We start from the raw sequence: 14,117 nt of genomic DNA, 5'->3' as shown, positions 1-14,117 counted from the left end.
CAAACATTTATTAGCTGCCCCAACAAATACCCTTAAACATCTATTGTATGTAAGTTTCAAGTAAGTAGGTTTTCTTGTCTCTGTACTGAGAAATGTGTCAAAATTCTTGTTTGATAGGTAGTAATCATACTGAAAAAGATTGAATGTTCCTTTGAACCTCACACTCAAAAAGTAATGACATGATAGAAACAAACATTATTTGTCATTACTGTATAAAATGGGTATTCTTTATTTACTGTAACATATCATTGCCAACTTTTATTTTAAGACATTTTATAGACCATATACTTGCCTAGAAAAGCCTTACACAAAATAACCACAGGTTAGGTGAAATGTTTGATGTGATCTGGCTAAAAGATAAAAAATAAGATTAAAAATAAAAAGCTCTTTAGCTAAATATGTAGAGGAGTCGTCACATTCCTATTCTGCATATACTGATGCTTATGAAAACAGTAGAAGGTACAGAAAAGCAAGTATTAGCCTTCACCATCTGAAACTGATACCACTGTCATATGGTGGGGAGAGACCATCTAAGCTAAGACTCACTAATTAAATTGGTAAAACTGTAAATTGGCTAATGGTCAAATAATATCCAAGAATGCACCAATATATAGATGACAATGAAATTAATGTCAGTCTCTAATCTCATTTTAGATTTTTGAGTTGGCGGTTGGTGGAGCTTATCTTGCCTTCCATAGAGTCCACTTTATTTATCACAGAGTCCAGTAAGACATCTTGATCATCAATCTCTGCTTGCAAGCCCAGACCCAAATTCCTCAGTCGACTCAGACCCTTAGACATCTCATCTTGATACATCACACACACACACACACACACACACACACACACACACACACACACACACACACAGTTTGAATGCACAAAGCAGGTAGTTTATTTAAAAAAAAATAATGTTTGTTCATTCCTTATTTTATTTCTTAATTAATTTCTCACCTAAGTTATTGTCCAGATGCTGATGAGCAGCTTTCAAATCTATATTGTTTGAGTATCCATTTTGAGATGATTCATTATCAAATGAAGCTCCAAAACCTATTTGGCCAAACATAAGATGTGAGCTTTATCTTGAACAAATAATGAAAAAAAAAATTATTTATTTTTTGGTTCCATAAATGATTATGTCTTTATTGACACCCACTGCATGTATATTCACACAGACAGATAAACATGACAGCTTTTCAGTAAAGAATATTACTTGCCACAAAACCAATTCCAGATATCCAGATAGTTCAAATAGCTAAAAGAACAAATAGCTCAAAAGATTTGATATGGCTCAAAGCTGCAATGATGTCTGTATTTGCACATCAGCGAAACCACAGAGCCACTTCAAATAAGAAGAAAAAGACTTACCAGATGTGTCTGGTATCCTCAGGTTGGGATGGCTGGCCTCATATTTCCCTTCATGCTTCTTGCTTTCTGCCAGTGTATTCTGTAATCTAACCGTTAGTCCACAAATGACATACAAGGACAAAAACATTTCATAGCTGGCAGTAAATGTACATTTTATACTCAAAATGTCTGAGTAGATTACTTGAGTAACAGTAATACTCAAGTTGCTCTTTACTCTGTAGTCTTTGTAGTGTACAATATTGACTCCTAGCATTATTTTACAGTGAGCTATACAACATTTATAGCATATATAACTTAGTTTGACCATAATGAACAAATGTATAGACTTTTTACCTGTTGCTGGCCTCATAGACTGGTTGTTCCTTCTGTGGAGGCCTTGGCTCAGAATTTCCTTTGAAATAGTTAACCAAACCTCCCCATACACTCTTAATAGAGTTTATGTGCTTTTGACTAGTCTTCATGTCCTGTGCCATATTATCAACCATTCTCTCTGTCCTCTTCAAGGCCTCACCCTGACGAATCAACTCCTATTGAGACAAAGAACAAATTACACATACATATACATACAGTGTATGGCCAAAAGTATGTGGACACCTGACCAGCACACCCATATTTGGGCCTTCCCCAAACTGTTGCCACAATGTAGTAACCACATGATTGTCTAGAATATGTTTGTATGCTGTAGCTTTAAGACATCCTTTCACTGGAACTAAAGGGCCTAATCCTTTTTACAAGATTAACAATGCCCCTCTGTACAAAGTGAGCTCCATAAAGACATGGCAATGTTTATGTAGAAAAACTCAAGTGGCCCAAGCCCTGACCGCCACTAAACACATTTGGAATGAATTGGACTGCACACAATTGGACTGCACACCAATCCTAGTCATAGGGGTGGGCGATCTTCCCAAAAAATCATATCATGACCTTCATAACACAAACAGAAATTCACCATCCACGATCTGAATTGCATTGTATTTGAGATGTACTATCGAGAATAACCAGACCGGAACAAACCTAGGGACTTATCTATTTGCACAATTAAAAACTTTTAATATTGCTTTAAAGAATCAGTTGTCAAGATGGTCATTAAAATGTATGTTAAACTTTATTTTAAATATTAAAGTTATCAACCGTTAATAGATAACACAAACATTAAATAAGATTAATTATAGTTAGTTCTGATATATTAATATTATTAATTAATAATAATAATAATATTAATGAATATTATTCATTAATATAAATTAATATATAAACAACATTAATAATAGTTGAGTTCTGAGTAATTACTTCTAGTGCTTTGATTCTAGTGCTTTCTTCAGATTGTTGGCAATTAGCTCCCCAGTGTGGTTTTCAGGGCAGTAGTTTGTTTGAAGACATTCACTTTTTAGCTTCCAGTCATCAATAAAATTGCTGGTTAGACTCAGGTATGTCTCAGATGTATGACTGGACCATAAGTCACTCATCGGTGCAAAAAATTTGTCGTGCTTTATTTGTGCAGTAATCCTCTGTCGGCATTCACTATACATATGGGGAATGGCGGTATTAGAAAAATATTTGCGACTGGGCAGATCATAACATGCATCGAAAGTGTACATCAGTCCCTTGTTGTCCACAGCTTTGAATGGCACTATTTCCTTGGCTAGATAGAATGTGACCACCTCAGACACCTCTTTCCATCGTTTGCTGCTTTCATAATATTATTTACATCATATTATACAATTTACATCATATGTTGTACCGACCTCAGTGAAACATTCGCGGCATTTTCCTTTGGATTCTTAATTTTATGGTGGTTGAAAAGATTTGTAATATTACCTCCGGAAGTGCTGACAACGTTTACAGATAACTTTGCTTTGAGAAATATCTGACTATGCATAGCCAAATCGCCGCCACACTACTGACGCCGAGTCCTTTTTTGGCACCAGCTCCTCATCTGGGGCGGCTGTGGTTCAGGTGGTAGAGCGGGTTGTCCTCTAATCGTAGGGTTAGCGGTTATCCACCATGCTGCTAGCTCATGTTGGTTTTCTAATACGTCAGGCATGAAAGATACATGATAGACACATGATATAATTTGGCCAATCTGCATAGCCATCTAGTAGGCGATCATTCTGTTGTAGTTTTAACATTATTATGAGTACATAAAAGGTCATGATCTCCACGATTCGCTTGAAAAGTAGAATGTGGACATCTTCAAGATCCATCACGATAGAAAATAGTCAGATCAAGAGGCCAAACAACCAGTAACCTCATCTACCCTCCTCTGTTGTCTAAGTCTCAAACAGCAATGGTAGGTGGGCTCTGGAATTGTCTGCTGTAAAGAAAGCTGACTTTATCTTAGCTTTAGCTTCTCATTACTCTCTTTACTTTCTGGCACAAACCGAGACCTGGATATCGCCACAGATCTCAGCTACACCAGCTGCTCTGTCCTCTGCCTATGCTTTCTATCACACTCCATGAAAATCTGGCAGGGGTGATGATACAGGTCAGCTGTTGTCTCAGAGATGGTGCTTCACACCTCTCTCCCTTTCTTATCTCAACATCTCATCCTTCGAATTCCATGCAGTTACTGGTACCCCCGATAACCTTCTCATCATTGTCATCTACTGCCTTACTGGTGCCTTAGGAGACTTCCACTGAAGAAATGGACATGCTCCTCAGTCTTTTCCCTACTGACAGCACTCCTCTTACTGTCCTCAGAGACTTCAACCTCCCATCCATCAAGCTCCAGTCCTCTTGCCTTCTCCTTCTTCTGCATTCCTTCTCCTTCACATTCTCCTTGACACAAGAAGGCTTGGCATGAAGTTGGTGTTACAATTATTCCCAAAGTTCAATAGGGTGGAAATTAGGGGTGCATGAGTGCAGGCCAATTAAGTTCTTCCAAACCAACCTTGGTAAAGCATATCTTTATAGACCTCTCCTTGTGCACAGGAAAAATGTCATGCTGAGACAGGTTTGGGCTTGGCCCAATAGAGTTCCAATGAAAGGAAATCTTAATGCTACAGCATACAAAGACATTCTAGACAACTATGGGTTTCCAATGTTGTGGCAACAGTTTGGGGAATGTCCAAATACAGGTGTGATAGTCAGGTGTCCACATACTTTTGGCCATATAGTATACAGCTTAAAGAATTTTTATTCTAAAAATGGTGCATTTATGTTTTTAGTAAACTTTAGCAAAGTGCCAACTCACATCCCATTTTCACTCTAACCTCCACCCAGTTATCTACATAATAAAACAGACCCTCAATATTCATATTCATAGTAGTTCAGTAACAAAGAAGAGCAATGAATTTATACTACAGTTTAGCAGCAGTAACTAGCTACTGTAGGCAGTGTTAGCAATAAATCTGCTGATTGTGTGTGTGGAAGTGGGGGTGTGCTCGAGTGCCAGTTTGTGAATGGAGGGCGGAGCCTGAGAAAGTGAATGGTAAGGAGTGCACACCTGTAGGGAATTCTACTAATGAGTGTGTGTTTGTTTGCAGTGAGCTGAGGCAAGGATGAGGGAGAGAGACAAAGAGAGAGAGAGAGAGAGAGCGCGCGCGCGCTGCGAGAGAGAGAAAGAGAGAGAGCACGCGTGTGCAACCAGCAGAGAGCCATGTGTGTGCGTGCATGTGATTAAAGAGCTGAAAAGCTAAAGTAAAAATTAAAGAGCCTTTTGAGTTGTTCCAAGCCTGCCTCTGGCTTCCTCATTTCTGCCCGAACTTGGGAAAGTGTAGCAGTATGCTTAATATGAGGATCAACATACACAGTCAGCTTCGATGATAATAGTGTTGTGTAATCTGTTGTTCCAAAATGTGTTATAACCTCTATGGGGCGTTTAAATAATATCTATGAATGTCAATAATTTTCACATATTTTTTTGAGAAAAATTTGTGGTAAAGTCCTCACAATCTTCTAGCCTATTTATATTAGAGGAAAGGCAAGTACATGCACAAAATTTGAATCGCTATATAAATGTTGATTTTATAACTTTTATATTATACTTTTTGCTCATATTCCCCAAAAGGTGTTGTTAATTCTGGAGTTTACTATAATTCCTTTGTGAGCATTTTTGTCATGTAAAATTCTCTAACCTCTGCTGTCTCTGTCCCGATTTTCTCAGAATCATAGATGAGGCAGAGGGAACGACTGCTGCTGTCCATGGCAGAGTGAGCTGTGCGCATCACCTCTTGCTTCAGCTGCCTCTGGCGTCGATCTGCTGGGTTCATTGTGCTTTCTCCTTCATAACCATCATCGAAGTTAAAGCATTTTGCTGCTGGTGTGGCATGCTCTTCATCATCTGCAAACGGGTTGTGTGAGTTTGGATACATTGCCACCCTCAGACAAGGTCTGGATTATGTGGAAGCCTATATCAAAAAGAATTGGAAATGGTTGAATCTTCTCAAGTCTTTGCAATAAAATGTGTAAATATGTACAATGTGTAAATAAGGCAACCGGCCAATAACAGGTCTAATTAGCTGCTTAATTACCCACCCACAGACTAGCCCATGCTAATTTAGGGGAGAGCACTTAGAGAATGCCTCCACAGCCAAAGAGTTTAGTCGTACATCTGACCTTGCTGTGACCGTGACTCTGATATGTTCTCATCTGTTGGTTTCAATTTCCATATTCTAAAAACATTCAACCACTTGTTCTTGAGCTTTTGTGCTAATCACACACACACACACACACACACACACACAAAACCCAAAAACATACTGTGGTGGAGGACTAACAAAGCAATTCATTTACCTTGCAGCATCTGCAGGAAGCAGATTATGGACAAAAAATTTCTCCAGAAAAAAAAAAAAAACAATGGTGAAAAAAGGTGAATAAGCTAAATAAAGAAAGTGGGTAAACTAGTTATTACTATATTCGTGGTGTCTCACTGAGGTCTTCACGCCCTTGACATGCACTACAAGATAATACATGTTATTTGCATCATCTAATATATTATATTATATTATATATATAGAAAAATCTGGAATTTTTTAACATTTCAATTCAATATTCAAGATGTTGCACAATTTCTGGGGGGACTATTTAAATTTGAGCAAATATTGTGATACTGTATTATTGACTATGACCACTGACCACACACAAATGGATTTGATCTAACATGGATCATCAGGTTTTGCACAAACTTGTGGAGTCTGTGTCAGCTTGACTGCACACTGTCATTAAGGAAAAAATTGACATACAAAATACTAAGAAACTCTTAAATTCATACAGTGGTGCTTGAGCTCATTTTGTGAAATTTAAGAATTTAGTTTAAGTTTTCGAAAGTTTAGAATTTTCTATATTTCTGCATAAATGTGACCTAAAACATGGACTAAAATGTCTCCAAGCCGATGTGCAGGAATAACCGACAGTTATAGGAAACATATACTTGCAGTTATTGCTGCACAATTGGGTCACATCAGATACTGAAAGCAAAGGTTCACATACTTTTGCCATTCACAGATATGTAATAATGAATCATTTTCCATAAAAAATTACCAAGTGTAATATTTTTGTCTCATTTGTTTAACTGGGTTCGTGTTGTCTACTTTTAGGACTTGTGTGAAAATCTGATGATATTTTAGGTCATATTTATACAGAAACATAGAAAAATCTAAAGGGTTCACACCACTGTATTTCTATGATTCTGCTTTTCACTCAAGTTGTTTCAATATCATTTGTAATGAAAACCTTGTGTGGTGTTCCGGGTATGTAGTGGTAAGTACCTACCAAAAGTGTTTCAAGGAAAGACAACTGGTGAACTGGTGTCAGGCTCATGTGGACAGCCAGGTGTGTGTGCATTGCTTACCTGGAGAAGAGGTGGCACCAAGATGCATTATGGGAAGAAGGCAAGCCACCATAGACAGTGTGATGCTCTGGGAAATTTTCTGCTCGGAAACCTTGGGTCCTGGCATTCATGTAGATGTTACTTTGACATGTACCACCTACCTAAACATTGTTGCAGACCAAGTAAACCCCTTCATCGCAACAGTATTTCCTAATGGCAGTGGCCTCTTACAGCAGGATAATGCACCCTGCCACGCACAAAATTTGTTCAGGATTGACCTGACCTCCAAATCCCCCAGGTCTCAATCCAATCAAGTATCCATGGGATGTGCTGGACGAATAAGTCCGATCCATGGAATTCCCACTTCACAACTTACAGTACTTAAAGGATCTGCTGCTAATGTCTTGGTGCCAGACACCACAGCACAACTCCGGAGGTCTTGTGGAGTCCATGCCACGACGGGTCAGAGCAGTTTTTGGTGGCACAAGGGGACCTACACAATATTAGGCCGTTGTTTTACTCATAAGCCTGAGTGCCTCTTCTAAAGCATCCATTTTTTCGTTTCGCGATTCGGGAAGTGTTTAAGTACCTAAAGAGAGTAACCGATATGCGTGCTACAAGATTAAATATTGGCAAGTAACACAGTTAAACATATTTTTTTCATTTATATGTATATCTGGATGGGAGTAAAAGTGTCAGAGGACCACTGAGATTGGCGAAGAACAGTAGGTAATAATTCAGCCTGTTATTTTCTCAGAGGAGGACGGATAAAAACATCCACAAAACCGATCCAAAATACAATAACAGAGTAACACTTGTGAAATAGTTCTTTTTTTCCGAATAGACCTTTTGGAAATCTCTAGCAATGTAAGAACTACATCCAAGTTGACATTGGATGGAAAAATATAATGTATACAATGTATAATTACACACTTGTATTGTTGGTTTAATTGAAAGCGGAATTCGACTGCTACTGACAAAGCATAGGCAGAAAACAGCAGCAATAGGTTCCATGTCGACAACCTCATGATTTACACCTAATTTAACGACTTACACTTCATGTAATGACTCCTTTCGTGACATTTTTCTAACACCAGCTTCAAGAAACATACTATTATAGTCATTTAAAAAATACCAAGAGCAGACCTTACCCGTTATCGCTGAAGGTAAGCGCTGTCAGATTGTCCAAAATACTTCCTGTCCAGGCGTTGACGTCAAAAGGTGTGTTCGAAGCAACTGCTGCTGTATATGGTCGAAACTCGTGATTTCCAACCTCCGACTAGGAGAAGAAAACAAAAACAAAGACGCGCTCCCTTAACCCGGAACTGCTACCCAGTAACTCGGGATGATCTCCTTTTTAAAACAAAAATAATAATTGAATCAAAGAGACATACAACCATATATTTTGCATAATAACAACAGGGGAATAAATGACACAACTCCAAATTCAGCATAAATTATAACATATTGAGCAAAGTACTCTATTTAAAAAAAATAACGAGATGTATTCATAGACTTCATGTTCCGTCGCCCTGTTCACTGAGTCATAAAACATTTTTAAATCTATAGCCTACGAAAAATCTGAAAAAGGGTTTGATGGCGGTTACCTTCGCTTTATGCAAATAAAAATGTCGAAGCAAAATTAACAATTTTATAGTGTCATGAACTAGACAAGCCAGTGTTACAGTCTAAAAAGAATCCGCTTGTTAATTCTGACGTCATGTGTGACATAAAGCCATTTCAGTTGTTCCGAATAGTTCAGGGGGGTATTCCAGAAAGCAGGGTTAATTTACTGTCACATAAACCCTGAACTCACGGTTGATTAACCCAAACCTTGCTTGATCAGAGTATGTCGGTTCCAGAACACTGGTTAGGAGTTAGTTCAACCAACCTCAAAATGTTATCTCAGAGTTAATGCGCGTGCACGGCGAGTAAATTTTTTTAATGGATCGCCGAATTCAGGAGTTACCATCGAAAAAAGCGAGCTGCATTCTTAAGCGAAGCAGAGTTAGACGTTTTAATGCATGCTTATGAGGAATATAAGCCATTTATACAAAAAAGTAACACTAATACGATATTGCGTGAATTTACAAGTTCATAAATATCTGAAAAGTTTCCTTCCATTATGATGTTAAATTATACATTGGTCCTATTAGACTCATGCCATAACATTTATAGATATGCCTTTACTTTTAGCCCTCCATCAGTTTCTTAACACTGTACATAGTGCTCTTTATCCGCTCAAAACGCTATACAGCGATTGATAAGGCACTAGGAGCAAAGGAAAGTGGTTTTTCTAACAAACTCATATAATCTATTGCCCGACCTACTCCAATATGATATTTTTCACATAGTTACACATAATATAGTACTATGAAATGTTTCTGACCTAAAATATTACGAAATATGATTGTTTACATTAAAATGTAAAAGTTGATGTTAAAGTGTGCTAAGGTGAAAAAAGTGACATTTTATGTCTAGAAAGTCACTTTTCATCAAAAGTACAATAACAAAACTTGTTCCCATTCATCCTGTGTCCCCATACACACTTGTGCTCTTTATCCGCTCAAAACTCTATACAGCGATTGAGAAGGCGCTAGGAGCAAAGGAAAGTGGTTTTTCTAACAAACTCATATAATCTATTGCCCGACCTACTCCAATATGATATTTTTCACATAGTTACACATAATATAGTACTATGAAATGTTTCTGACCTAAAATATTACGAAATATGATTGTTTACATTAAAATGTAAAAGTTGATGTTACAGTGTGATATGGTGAAAAAAGTGACATTTTATGTCTAGAAAGTCACTTTTCATCAAAAGTGCAATAACAAAACTTGTTCCCATTCATCCTGTGTCCCCATACACACTTGTGCTCTTTATCCGCTCAAAACGCTGTACAACGCTTCAGAAGGCGCTAGGAGCAAAGGAAAGTGTTTTTTCTAACAAACTCATATAATCCATTGCCCACCCTACTCCAATATGATATTTTTCACATAGTTACACATAATATAGTACCATGAAATATTTCTGACCTAAAATATTCCGAAATATGATTGTTTACATTAAAATGTAAAAGTTGAAGTTAAAATGTGCTAAGGTGAAAAAAGTGACATTTTATGTCTAGAAAGTCACTTTTCATCAAAAGTACAATGACAAAACTTGTTGCCATTCATCCTGTGTCCCCATACACACTTGTGCTCTTTATCCGCTCAAAACGCTATACAGCGATTGAGAAGGCGCTAGGAGCAAAGGAAAGTGGTTTTTCTAACAAACTCATATAATCTATTGCCCGACCTACTCCAATATGATATTTTTCACATAGTTACACATAATATAGTACTATGAAATGTTTCTGACCTAAAATATTACGAAATATGATTGTTTACATTAAAATGTAAAAGTTGATGTTACAGTGTGATATGGTGAAAAAAGTGACATTTTATGTCTAGAAAGTCACTTTTCATCAAAAGTGCAATAACAAAACTTGTTCCCATTCATCCTGTGTCCCAATACACACTTGTGCTCTTTATCCGCTCAAAACGCTATACAGCGATTGAGAAGGTGCTAGGAGCAAAGGAAAGTGGTTTTTCTAACAAACTCATATAATCAATTGCCCGACCTACTCCAATATGATATTTTTCACATAGTTACACATAATATAGTACTATGAAATGTTTCTGACCTAAAATATTACGAAATATGATTGTTTACATTAAAATGTAAAAGTTCATGTTAAATTGTGCTAAGGTGAAAAAAGTGACATTTTATGTCTAGAAAGTCACTTTTCATCAAAAGTACAATGACAAAACTTGTTCCCATTCATCCTGTGTCCCCATACACACTTGTGCTCTTTATCCGCTCAAAACGCTATACAGCGAATGAGAAGGCGCTAGGAGAAAAGGAAAGTGTTTTTTCTAACAAACTCATATGATCAATTCCCCGACCTACTCCAATATGATATTTTTCACATAGTCACACATAATATAGTACTATGAAATGTTTCTGACCTAAAATATTACGAAAAATGATTGTTTACATTAAAATGTAAAAGTTGATGTTAAAGCGTGCTGAGGTGAAAAAAGTGACATTTTATGTCTAGAAAGTCACTTTTCATCAAAAGTGCAATAACAAAACTTGTTCCCATTCATCCTGTGTCCCCATACACACTTGTGCTCTTTATCCGCTCAAAACGCTATACAGCGCTTCAGGAGGCGCTAGGAGCAAAGGAAAGTGGTTTTTCTAACAAACTCATAAAATCCATTGCCCGACCTACTCCAATATGATATTTTTCACATAGTTACACATAATATAGTACTATGAAACGTTTCTGACCTAAAATATTACGAAATATGATTGTTTACATTAAAATGTAAAAGTTGATGTTAAAGTGTGCTAAGGTGAAAAAAGTGACATTTTATGTCTAGAAAGTCAGTTTTCATCAAAAGTACAATAACAAAACTTGTTCCCATTCATCCTGTGTCCCCATACACACTTGTGCTCTTTATCCGCTCAAAACGCTGTACAGCGCTTCAGAAGGCGCTAGGAGCAAAGGAAAGTGTTTTTCTAACAAACTCATATAATCCATTGCCCGACCTACTCCAATATGATATTTTTCACATAGTTACACATAATATAGTACTATGAAATGTTTCTGACCTAAAATATTACGAAATATGATTGTTTACATTAAAATGTAAAAGTTGATGTTACAGTGTGATATGGTGAAAAAAGTGACATTTTATGTCTAGAAAGTCACTTTTCATCAAAAGTGCAATAACAAAACTTGTTCCCATTCATCCCATGTCCCCATACACACTTGTGCTCTTTATCCGCTCAAAACGCTATACAGAGATTCAGAAGGCGCTAGGAGCAAAGGAAAGTGGTTTTTCTAACAAACTCATATAATCAATTGCCCGACCTACTCCAATATGATATTTTTCACATAGTTACACATAATATAGTTCTATGAAATGTTTCTGACCTAAAATATTACGAAATATGATTGTTTACATTAAAATGTAAAAGTTGATGTTAAAACGTGCTAAGGTGAAAAAAAGTGACATTTTATGTCTAGAAAGTCACTTTTCATCAAAAGTGCAATGACAAAACTTGTTCCCATTCATCCTGTGTCCCCATACACACTTGTGCTCTTTATCCGCTCAAAACGCTATACAGAGATTCAGAAGGCGCTAGGAGCAAAGGAAAGTGGTTTTTCTAACAAACTCATATAATCAATTGCCCGACCTACTCCAATATGATATTTTTCACATAGTTACACATAATATAGTTCTATGAAATGTTTCTGACCTAAAATATTATGAAATATGATTGTTTACATTAAAATGTAAAAGTTGATGTTAAAGTGTGCTAAGGTGAAAAAAAGTGACATTTTATGTCAAGAAAGTCACTTTTCATCAAAAGTACAATGACAAAACTTGTTCCCATTCATCCTGTGTCCCCATACACACTTGTGCTCTTTATCCGCTCAAAACGCTATACAGCGATTGAGAAGGCGCTAGGAGCAAAGGAAAGTGGTTTTTCTAACAAACTCATATAATCTATTGCCCGACCTACTCCAATATGATATTTTTCACATAGTTACACATAATATAGTACTATGAAATGTTTCTGACCTAAAATATTACGAAATATGATTGTGTACATTCAAATGTAAAAGTTGATGTTAAAGTGTGCTAAGGTGAAAAAAAGTGACATTTTATGTCTAGAAAGTCACTTTTCATCAAAAGTGCAATAACAAAATTTGTTCCCATTCATCCTATGTCCCCATACACACTTGTGCTCTTTATCCGCTCAAAACGCAATACAGCGCTTCAGAAGGCGCTAGGAGCAAAGGAAAGTGTTTTTTCTAACAAACTCATATAATCAATAGCCCGACCTACTCCAATATGATATTTTTCACATAGTTACACATAATATAGTACTATGAAATGTTTCTGACCTAAAATATTATGAAATATGATTGTTTACATTAAAATGTAAAAGTTGAAGTTAAAATGTGCTAAGGTGAAAAAAGTGACATTTTATGTCTAGAAAGTCACTTTTCATCAAAAGTACAATGACAAAACTTGTTCCCATTCATCCTATGTCCCCATACACACTTGTGCTCTTTATCCGATCAAAACGCTATACAGCGCTTCAGAAGGCGCTAGGAGCAAAGGAAAGTGGTTTTTCTAACAAACTCATATAATCTATTACCCGACCTACTCCAATATGATATTTTTCACATAGTTACACATAATATAGTACTATGAAATGTTTCTGACCTAAAATATTACGAAATATGATTGTTTACATTAAAATGTAAAAGTTGATGTTACAGTGTGATATGGTGAAAAAAGTGACATTTTATGTCTAGAAAGTAACTTTTCATCAAAAGTGCAATAATAAAACTTGTTCCCATTCATCCTGTGTCCCCATACACACTTGTGCTCTTTATCCGCTCAAAACAATGTACAGCGCTTCAGAAGGCGCTAGGAGCAAAGGAAAGTGGTTTTTCTAACAAACTCATATAATCTATTGCCCGACCTACTCCAATATGATATTTTTCACATAGTTACACATAATATAGTACTATGAAATGTTTCTGACCTAAAATATTACGAAATATGATTGTTTACATTAAAATGTAAAAGTTGATGTTACAGTGTGATATGGTGAAAAAAGTGACATTTTATGTCTAGAAAGTCACTTTTCATCAAAAGTACAATGACAAAACTTGTTCCCATTCATCCTGTGTCCCCATACACACTTGTGCTCTTTATCCGCTCAAAACGCTATACAGCGATTGAGAAGGCGCTAGGAGCAAAGGAAAGTGGTTTTTCTAACAAACTCATATAATCTATTGCCCGACCTACTCCAATATGATATTTTTCACATAGTTACACATAATATAGTACTATGAAATGTTTCTGACCTAAAATATTATGAAATATGATTGTTTACATTAAAATG

At 36.5% G+C, this 14,117-nt stretch overlaps 1 protein-coding gene across 4 annotated transcripts; it reads right to left on the bottom strand.

Annotated features, from left to right (window-relative positions):
- Positions 1-205: 205 nt before the first annotated feature.
- On the bottom strand, positions 206-8,429 carry snap29 (synaptosome associated protein 29). Of its 4 annotated transcripts, none has more exons than XM_017466819.3 (6): positions 8,290-8,429; positions 5,445-5,717; positions 1,702-1,895; positions 1,369-1,454; positions 955-1,050; positions 206-806 (listed from the first exon to the last, which is right to left on the bottom strand). In XM_017466819.3, exons 2-6 carry the CDS (start codon positions 5,679-5,681, stop codon positions 646-648), a joined length of 774 nt encoding a protein of 257 aa, XP_017322308.1. In that variant the 5' UTR covers positions 5,682-5,717; positions 8,290-8,429; the 3' UTR covers positions 206-645. The 4 variants fall into 4 exon arrangements, with proteins under 4 accessions (XP_017322308.1, XP_017322310.1, XP_053535969.1 ...); XM_017466821.2 differs by lacking the exon at positions 8,290-8,429 and adding an exon at positions 8,193-8,217; XM_053679994.1 differs by lacking the exon at positions 8,290-8,429 and adding an exon at positions 7,081-7,135.
- Between the last annotated feature and the right edge of the window lie 5,688 nt (positions 8,430-14,117).

This window comes from Ictalurus punctatus, chromosome 5 (genome assembly GCF_001660625.3).
Source record: "Ictalurus punctatus breed USDA103 chromosome 5, Coco_2.0, whole genome shotgun sequence".
In the NCBI taxonomy this organism is placed as follows: Eukaryota; Metazoa; Chordata; class Actinopteri; order Siluriformes; family Ictaluridae; genus Ictalurus; species Ictalurus punctatus.
This window is presented reverse-complemented; position numbering and strand designations above follow the sequence as displayed.

Coding starts and splice junctions, on each gene's coding strand:
- snap29 (XM_017466819.3), bottom strand. CDS start 5,681: ATGTATCCAAACTCACACAACCCGTTTGCAGATGATGAAGAGCATGCC. Junction 1,051..1,368: donor GAGGATACCAGACACATCTG/GTAAGTCTTTTT, acceptor TTGGCCAAATAG/GTTTTGGAGCTTCATTTGAT. Junction 807..954: donor GCATCTGGACAATAACTTAG/GTGAGAAATTAA, acceptor TGATGTATCAAG/ATGAGATGTCTAAGGGTCTG.